This window comes from Microchirus variegatus, assembly GCF_963457635.1.
Source record: "Microchirus variegatus genome assembly, chromosome: 4".
In the NCBI taxonomy this organism is placed as follows: Eukaryota; Metazoa; Chordata; class Actinopteri; order Pleuronectiformes; family Soleidae; genus Microchirus; species Microchirus variegatus.
Window position 1 is genome coordinate 29,758,673 of NC_139805.1, and position 9,809 is coordinate 29,768,481.

At 40.0% G+C, this 9,809-nt stretch overlaps 1 protein-coding gene across 1 annotated transcript; it reads right to left on the reverse strand.

The window, feature by feature from the left end:
- Nucleotides 1–704: 704 nt before the first annotated feature.
- LOC310926363 (putative nuclear hormone receptor HR38) lies at nt 705–8,255 on the reverse strand. Its single transcript, XM_083888481.1, has 7 exons — nt 8,145–8,255; nt 5,286–6,124; nt 4,606–4,735; nt 4,198–4,361; nt 3,901–4,103; nt 3,606–3,784; nt 705–3,498 (listed from the first exon to the last, which is right to left on the reverse strand). The coding sequence occupies exons 2-7, from the start codon at nt 6,120–6,122 to the stop codon at nt 3,242–3,244; spliced, it is 1,770 nt and encodes a 589-aa protein (XP_083744607.1). The 5' UTR covers nt 6,123–6,124; nt 8,145–8,255; the 3' UTR covers nt 705–3,241.
- Between the last annotated feature and the right edge of the window lie 1,554 nt (nt 8,256–9,809).

A 9,809-nucleotide genomic window follows, 5' to 3' on the forward strand; every position in this document is an offset into this window, starting at 1 on the left:
AGTGTGGTCAATGTAGTCAAACCCAGGGGTGAGAGAGGCTGCACTGTAGTCCAGTGTTGCTTTGAGCTTCATTTGTTTCGTGTTTGAAAGATAAAAGACAAATGATTGATTATTAAAGGTGCCATATGTAAGAATGTGGCCAAAAACGGTTACTACATTCAAATTCAAAATACCGAGGTCTTTTAGGCTTCGTTTTCTGACGTAACTGGCAACCCGTGGTTGCTCGGCAGCTGAGACTCTACTGACTGCAATGATTGGTAGACGGCAGTAGGTGGCACCACATGCCAAAACATGATTTTAAAACATAAACATGATTTGCAGTCTGCAAAATATTTTTTTTAATGCAAATATTTTGTCTGTACTGTTGTTGTTGGTGAGTTCAGTTTGTTATATGAACATTATTCCTGAGTCTCTGTGACATATTAGGAGGATTTTATGGCCAGTTGCTTTAGATTTATTACATAATGCACCTTTAAGTCAGTGCAAAACCATGACAGATTAGTCCACTAATGAAGATTGCACAATTTGTATGAGGGAAAATAAACTCTTCCTCCTGCTCTCAGGCCCTCTCCATCTGTCTGTCATTCATTACTATCCAACAGAAAAGGAGCACTTTCAATTGGTCGGTCTGTGTCTCGTAGCAACAGGGATGCGGCGAGATGTATATAGATAAAATGGTGACAGGAGGATACTACTCAGGGCAAAAATATTTATTTATATTTTACATATTTGGTTTATGGTTATATTAGGTACATGATTGTGCAATGTGTGTAAAGTGCAACAGTACATCTTAGTAGACAATGGGATTTTCTCATCAGGAAGTTGGCAGCCTTAAACCACTAAACACAAAGTTACTGTCATTAGTTTTTCTGATATTTGGCCTTATACCAAACTGGATGACGGCGACACACAGCATTATTCATCCTGTGGTCCATCATGAATGTCTTTGATAAATTTGATGACCTTTTATTCAAAACAAAACATCCCGCTTGGACAACAGAAAGGTCAGGGGGATCACTCGTCTGTTGGATTCCTCTGGACACAATGGCTGACTTCAAACGTAGCGATATCCAAGTAATTAACATCAGATCCACAGCTTAAAATAGTTCCTCCAAACGCACAATTTACACCTGTTCGTGTAAAGTGTTGCTAAAAACTACAGTGCCCAGCTGTTACATGATGTGTTTGCAGATTTACACCTTCAGTGGAACAGAATGAACCCGGAAAACAAATTCAAAAAGTATTAAAGGTCCAGTGTGTAAAATGTTTATGTGTACAATCATCTGATTATATGAATAGTTGCTTTTCATAACCCCAGAATAAGCCTTTTATATTCAAATTAGGAGCTAGGTCAGCTCTACGGTGGCCTCCATTTTGGACTATCATGTTTTTTGCATTGCCCACAATGGAAAGGAACATGCAACTTGCGATCATGTTTGCACACTTTTCACACTGTACCTTTAAGCGGATTGTTGGTTCAAGTCTTTTCATAGGATTTGTTGAAAATATTAAAATGTACAAGCGTACCTTTTAAAAGCTAACTCTAAAGCTAACTAAGGATACAAATAAATCTTATCTATAGAATTTGTATTATATCAAATGTCAAAAGGAAGGTTCTGAAAATTGAAAATGTCCAATGAAGGAAGTGAAATTTCATACACATCAGAAACTGGACACAAACGTATGCTGTATCAAATCATAATATGGCAGAAATATAAATGAAAGTAATGAGTGGTATTTTTAAAAACATTTATTATAAAATATTCTCAGTCTCTGAATATTTTTTTTGCACCGTTAAAGCCCTGGCAGTATTTTCACAAGTCCACACATTTCCCAAACAAAAGTTGCAACATTAGGACAAAACAAACAAACAAACAAAAACATTATTTTTACTGTTTGGACAATGTGAACAAAATGCTCATAGCTGCACATCACATTTCACTGTGATTTCTTTTAAGAAACAGAATTCCTTTTCTATATTTGAGATAAAAATTCAAAAAGAAAAAAAATACATTAAAAAACACAACTCATCAGAATGTGGAAGACAGAAAGAAAAAAATGTACAAGGTTGAAAACAAATGAAAGATGAAATGTGTCCATTTAAGAGCCAAGGAAGTTAATATCAAAAATAAAATATTTACACTTAATGCATGGTGGCCATTTTCCATGTTTCCATTATAACTGTTGATACATGGACACTGTGAATTGTGCACTGAGCAAATTTAATCTAAAAATGGACGACTCTCCTAAAACCTCAGAAACATGAAGAGAATTGAATTCTTGTAGATTATAAACCACCTGTTGCTCTTCCAGCTTAGTTTAAACTTTGTCAAACTATATTGAAACTCATCATGGTGACCTATAGTTCATGTCTGCAACACATGGGGTTTGCTGCACGTGACATTTGGAATAAAAAACATCACCGGGAGTCTCTTGATGTGATTCACAAACTAAGGCTTTATAAAAGGCACTTTGCGTTTTCATTCAACAAGTCAAATTTAGTTCTCAAAAGCCTGAGAAGTACGTTATTACAGGGAAATGCAGCTGAGCAGAAGCTCTGCCAGCATCAGCCTTTACAAGGTGGCAGCACAAGAGTTATGGTGGAACATTTTGCTTGGTTTAAGGCAAGAAGGTTTGAAACTGAATCTATCAAAATAAGAGTCAACTTTGGTCCGAGACCTTCCACAGGAGAAATTATGACTAAAACTATCATTTGTGGCACAAAGAAGTGAAATTATTAACAAATAAAGTAGGACTCCACAGTTTTTTTTTTCTTTTTGACAAACAGGACTACCACCTAAGGTATCTGGTGGGGTCAGAAAGTCATCTTTAAAAAAGTAATAACATGCTTTTTAAGAAATTAGTGTGTTTCTGAGCATGTAACACGACATTGCATCTACCCAAATACCCTTGTCTCTTTAGCTGCATAGCAACATTCACATCTACAGCACAGCAATATAGTCATTTTACAAATGCACCCAAAAATATAATATATATAAACTGTGTCCAGAAGTGCTTATACCATTCCAGTTCTGTCTGACACTTTCATGGAACTGAAATAACTGTTTATGTAGTACTCACACAGGTACTATATAACATTTTAAGATATAATGTTAGAAAAATAATGGTCTCTCAGCACACGGGTCAGTGTGCTAGAAGGAGGTTCACCAGCAGAGTTCAGTGCCTCACAGTTTTGTTTGTAAATCAGTCTTTACATATTAAACATGTGGTTGTTTTTTTTTCAGAAGGGCAGAGTATCCATAAAGATTTTCTCCACAATTGGTGGAGGAGGAACCAAGTCCTCCAGTTTCAGGTAAAAGATGCGCTGCAGGCCTTGTGTGCACAGTGTTCTCAGTTCAGGCAGTTTGCCCAGAAGACGAGAGAGATAGTTGGGTTGGGTCCTGGTCATATCTGATCCATTTAAGTGTTCCCTTAAACAAGTGATGAGACGACTCTGAAAGTCCTCGACCCGTTTGGGCTCCTTGAGGCCATGGCGATCTGGGTAAAAAAAAGAGATGTTTTATAAGAAACACCATCCTAAATGTCTATATAACACTCTAATGTCGTGAAATTCACAAAAGTGAAAGACAAACAAAGGCCCTCACCAGTAATGACAACAAGCGCCGCAAGGCAGGAAAACAAGGAGACGTCTAGTTTCATGCGGTGAAGACTGAGGGAGAAATCCACGATCGAGTCAATCCAGTCACCAAAACTGCGAACGCACTGCAGTCGGTGGAGGACCACACCGTTGCAGAAGATCAACTTGTTCTTCTCAGGATTTGACCTGTGCAGTTTCAAGACAGCAGAGCAATCAAAGCTTAGAAAACAAATCACATATATGCAGTTTTTTGGAAATAATTAGCTGATATTGAATGTTTTTCTACTGTAAATGAAGCTAACCTGTAAGCGAGTCGGAGTATGAAGAGCTCAACGAAGGCAGATTCCAGCAGCAGCTCCTGGTCTTCAGTGCAGAAGTCTGTGAATCCTGGGATAGTTTCAGCCCATTTTCTGATCACATCCATAGCACCAGTCAGCAGGTCATAAAATTGCTGGACGTCTCCAGCATCCTCCTTTTCTTTGGGGTTGTCCACATTCTCCTTGTACTGAGGGGGGAGGAGAGGAAGGAAGGGTCTATTAAAGTGAAATGATTTTCTTTATTTCCACTCTACATCATGTAACCACTGTGTTCAGATTTACTTTTGAGTAGTCGAGCTTTCCAGTGGTAGGGTTAGAGTCTAAATGAGCCCTGACGAGAGAGGATATGATGTTGACACTGGGCGTTGTGGACGAAGCCTCAGCCACAGTCTTGGGTTTAGATGGCAGACGACCCCGGCGGCCTTTAAGGCTGTCTGTGCGAACAACTAGGTGAAGGATATGGAGGAGAGAAACACGATCAGTACATGTTCGTGACTCTCACATGACCACTGCTGCACCCACACCTTAAAAAACAACTGTTGTATCAGCTTCAGTTTCCCTTTTTTTCTGCAGTTGGCAACGTGAGGCTCCGGTTACACATCTGTCATATGTCACTTCCAGCATTGGATCACAAAATGAATGATCATAGAACACTAGTCTGAAGGATTTAATAGTCTGACATAGTCGTACCTTCTTTGACCATTCCCACTGTGAGACATTTCTGGAAACGGCAGAACTGGCAGCGGTTTCTCCTCCTCTTGTCCACTGGACAGTCTTTGTTAGCAAGGCACACGTACTTTGCATTTTTCTGCACAGTTCGCTGTTGGATGAGGAAAGAATATTACATTTAAGTTAATGTTGCTGCACACACTATAGAAATGCACCAACTGATCAATGTAATATAATGTGTTTAATTGACCAAAAACACATTGACAGGAAAATGCATATTAATATCAGTGGCAGCCTATTATCACTATTGCATTATGGGTCTTCATGATCTGAAAGTATTTACAGTTTTATTGAGACTGGCACTGTTATCTAATGTTAACATTTGAGAACTTACTGCATCAGGCAGTCATATTAATTTTCTTCTTTCGCATTTTAAAGAATTTGGATTGAAATATATCAAACAGTGCCACTGTTTCTTACCTTCCTTAAATATACTATATAACAGAAGATATAATATTTGATACCATCATTTTTCATGTTTTTATGTCTATACTTTTACGATGTTTTCATATTTTAGCCTTTTCTTGGAAAGTATATTATACATAGAAATGTATTATCATTATGACTAAGATATGGAAATATCAGCCTATGTTTGGACAAGGCAAATATATTCTCTGTTTCCTTGTGGTATATCTGTTTACCTTGAAGAAACCCTTGCAGCCCTCACATGTGCGGACTCCATAGTGCTGACAGGAAGCATTGTCGCCACAAACTGCACAGCGACCCTCACTGGATCCTGCATTCTGGGTTTTGGGAGACATCATGGTCCCCTCCACTATCCTGGGGCTTTCAAGAGGTCCATGATCCAGAGACATGGGGGGACAATGAAGTGGAGAGACATGCTGCTGGTGAGACAAGAAGAAAGGGTCGTCTTGACCTGATGGGGCATCCTGATGCTGCCCCAAGGGCGAGTGCTGTTCCGGCGTAGGGCTGAAGGTGAAAAAGGAGAGCTGCTGAGCCATGGGGGCCTTATCGGCCACAGAGGAGGGAGGGGCTGGTGGGTAGGGGCTAAAAGGGGAATCCCAGGATGGTGCAGACTGTGTCTGAAAGCCTGGTGTTGCAGGAGAAGCAGCAGCATAAACCGGGCTGCCATAGTAGTCTGAGCCACATGACGACAATGTTTCATCGAGGCAGCTGAATGCAAAGGAGCCGGGGTAACAGCCATACACCTGGAGATCATCCAGCTTGAATGCTTGGTTGTGCATCTGAGGGCTGGGGCTTTCATCTGCCATGGCATGATTGAAGGGAACTGTAGAAGCAGGGGGAGATGTGGTAATCTTGCAGGAATAGGCATCAAACTCCCCCACATAGCCATTTCCCACCAAGGTGTTGATGCTGGGCAACGACGATGTAGACAGCTGGTCCTTCTGGCCACTGATGTCCATCATCAGTTTGGCACTGAGGTCAGGATTCAAGAACTCAGAGCTGAAGTAGTTGTCATGGGGCAGGGAGGCATACTGGGTTTGAACACAGGGCATCGCTAGGAAAGAGCACAGCAACAATCATATTAAAATTCCAATACAATGCATTTGTTTCCATTTTATACAAATTAAACATACAACGTCACATCTATAGACAAATTCTTAAAGATCCTTTGTGTAACATTAAGGCAGATTTATTGGCAGAATTTGAATGTACAACACATAAGTGTATAAGTAAAAGTAAAAATGTTTTTTGAAGCCCTACAATAAGCCTTTTCTATGTACTTTAGGCAAGGTCCTAGCTTATGTGAGGCCTCCATTTTGTGTCACCATGTTTCTACAGTGGCCTGAATGGACAAACCAGCCAGAGCGTGCATTTCCACTTTTATCAGTAGGCAAGGACCAATGTGGTTCCCTGACATACTTGTGTAAGGGAGGGGCGAGCAGAGGAGTCCTGTTTGTTGCAATATGTAGTCTCACCATTAGGTGTCACTACTTCTTACACACTAATAATAATAAAAATGCATTGAAATAATTTTTTAAGCTTATTTTTTAAAATAGATGCAAGTTAGTTCAATTAACTATTAACTATATAACTGGGTTAACTAAAGTGCGACATTAAAGTGTTGAAACCTGCACGTCAAATAAGATAAAATAATTTAGGTCAAAGTGTTTTAATCCTCTCTCCACACTCTTCCAAACAGTAGCATATACTAACACCATCTCGTCTCCCTAACACACACTGTTTCTCTAGCTTCAGGGCCAATGAGTCCTCTTTAGAAAATGCAGAGGGTGGTCCAGTGAGCAATCTGATATTGCCGGATATTGTGTTACTGGCTCTTAATGCTCTGAAAATCTCCTTCAGTGGAGGGCAACCCTCTTTCACAGGGTCCGTACCAGGGAGTGTTGCAGATAGTGTTTCAGGGTGGGCTGTATGCCAGCTTAAATGGGAAAGGTGGCAAAGCCTGTTTATGTGTGTGCGTGTGCGCATGGGGTGGGTAAATGGACATGTATCCACAAGTGGTAACTCCCTCACTAGGCTTTTCAGTACAAAATGTGCTGCACGCTCCTCCAAGACGGTTCGATCCAAAAGTTTTTATTCCCTCCTCCAACATTTCATATTTATGATGTTGATTTATGAGGAGGTCACGCTACTCAAGTGTCCAACATGTGTTTTATATCCTAAATATACACCCTACTCCTCACACCTATACAGCAACAGTAACAGACCCCACACACGCCCACCCCAAGTGTTTGCAAGTCAAATCTTCAGCATTTGAGATAAATACACAGCTCAAGCTCGGAACATCCACGAGGATGTGGAGCAGACAGCTGCAAAAGCTTTGCACAAGACAGTTTGTGAGATTTTCAGTTCTCTTAGCACAGTTGTTGCAGCAGTATTGTTATTATTTTTACAAACAGGAACAGCTGCATCACATTGACTCGGGATCATTTCCTCTATTAAAAATATATATACTCAGTTTTAACAAGAGTTCATGTTCTAACAACAATGTGTGTTCTCACAATAATGGAATTACACTTGAGTTGACAGATTGTTAGTTAAATTTAAAACAATGAGTGTGGTGCTTAATGCTCTTAATGCTCAGTTTGGAGAGTCTAGTTTGTTGTTGACTTATTATATCGAATTAGACAAAACATTTTTCTAAAAATGGCTACAAACAAACTTTGACATGGTGGAACTTGTGAATGAAGTTTTTCACTTAAAAAGACCGTTTTAAGTGAGTGTGTCTCCCTGACTGCTGCAACTGTCAATGATTTGATCAGCTGTTTTGTCCAATATCAAAATGACTCAAAATGTCTTGTTTTGTTCACAAACCAGAGATATTTAGTTTGTTTTGGTTTGTGTTGCTGCTCTATAATAAAGACACAAAACACTGAAAAGTCTCGCTGATTAATTATGAAAAACAATCGGCGATCAATTTATGATGGAATAATAGTTAAAGACCTGTATATCTTTAAAACAAAGTGTAATAGTAGTAGTGATGAATGAGAGTAAATCTAACATCAACATTAAGATGAACGAGTGAATAATTCAACAACAACAAAAACAACACTTACCTAATTCATGTAAATATCCAGATTTTTAAGCTTTTCATTAATTCCAAAGCAGAGAGTCTAGTGTTTGACACCTGTGGCAGCAGACACACTCATTCAAACACTCACACTGGGTCAGAGCGACGCTGAAGACTCCATACACTCTTGTTTTATTTTGGCTGCGTCGACAAAAAGGCGGGTCCGTGCCCATAGATGGTAAACAGGGCGGTGGAACTTTCCGGGGCGCGGGCCAATCAGCGCCCGACGCCGAACCGACGTCGTTCCGTGTGACGCACGCCCGGGATTCCATTGACGCAAGAGCCGGGGGAGCGTGCGTTCTAAATATAAACTGAAAACGACAGCGGCGGCGCTCACGTGGGTCTATTACTGGATGAAAGGTGCTAAGAATAGCCCCAGTTTGGAGGTGCAGACGTTTTCAGACTGGAAATATTAGAGTTGATACGCGTGTGTTACCTCAGGACAGTCCAGGAAACACCTGCGCTACAGGGGACCTTTGTTTTGATTATAGGCTTTTAAAAAAAAAAACAGGATGAAGCAGCCAAAGTTTTGTTTGTTTTTTTAAATGTGAGGGGGTAACTTTTTTAATGAAATGTGATTTATGTATTTAAAAAAGTCTCAGGGCAGGACCAGGGAGCTCTGGCTCCAGCTGAAATCTAATTGGGCCCTGAAGTACTGTCTGTCACTAGTCACTTAAACAGAGATGACAGATGGATGCAATTCTACACCCAAACAACGAGTGACAGTTATAGTAAATATAAATGTCCACATCAGTGCCGCCCCAAGCTTTTACGGGGCCCTAAGCTGAATTTGAGTTGGGGGTATAACACATTAAATTACATTGTGTTATATACACCAAACCAGCGTTTCTTTTATCATCAGAGAGCCTACTATTAATTTGCCAGTGTTGCCAATTTAGCAACTTTGTCACTATATTTAAAGGTGCCATATGTAAGAATGTGGCCAAAAACGGTTACTAAATTCAAATAATAAAAAAAGAGGTCTTTTAGGTTTCGTTTTCTGACGTAACTGGCAACTCGTGGTTGCTCGGCAGCTGAGAGTCTACTGACTGCAATGATTGGTAGATGGCGGTAGGTGGCGCCACATGCCAAAACATGATTTCAAAACATGATTTGCGGTCAGCAAAATATTTTTTTGAATGCAAATATTTTGGCTGTACTGTTGTTGTTGGTGAGTTCAGTTTGTTATATGAACATTATTCCTGAGACTCTGTGACATATTAGGAGGATTTTTTGGGTCAGTTGCTTTAGATTTATTACATAATGCACCTTTAAATGGTTTGTATTTATGCAGCGATTTTGTAGTCTTGATGACCGCTCATCTTTCATACCCATTCACACGCTGCCACCACAGCCGTCAGGAGCAACATGGGGTCAAGTGTCTTTCCCAAGGACACATCAGCATGTAGACTTCAAGTTGAAAGATGACTAGCTCCCACTACCATTTTTAGTGAGTATCCAGACCAAAAAAAATGGGACTAGTGCCAAATCTAGTGTCTTTTTCTGGTGTTATTGAAGACTTTTGAAGACATGGACGTGTCACTTTAATTCTCAGCGAACAGCGGGTGATGTCGTGGGCCCCTCTGTCCCAAATTACTGTACTAAAAATTAAATCAATAAACTCAACAAGAGTGTCACTTTGCTGGTCCCA

What these genes read in the sequence shown, in the direction of transcription:
- LOC310926363 (XM_083888481.1), bottom strand. Translation starts at nt 6,122, where the DNA reads ATGCCCTGTGTTCAAACCCAGTATGCCTCCCTGCCCCATGACAACTAC. An exon ending in AGTGGGAATGGTCAAAGAAG is followed by an intron (nt 4,362 to 4,605) that starts GTACGACTATGT and finishes TCCTTCACCTAG; the next exon opens with TTGTTCGCACAGACAGCCTT. An exon ending in GGCGCTTGTTGTCATTACTG is followed by an intron (nt 3,499 to 3,605) that starts GTGAGGGCCTTT and finishes TTTTTTACCCAG; the next exon opens with ATCGCCATGGCCTCAAGGAG.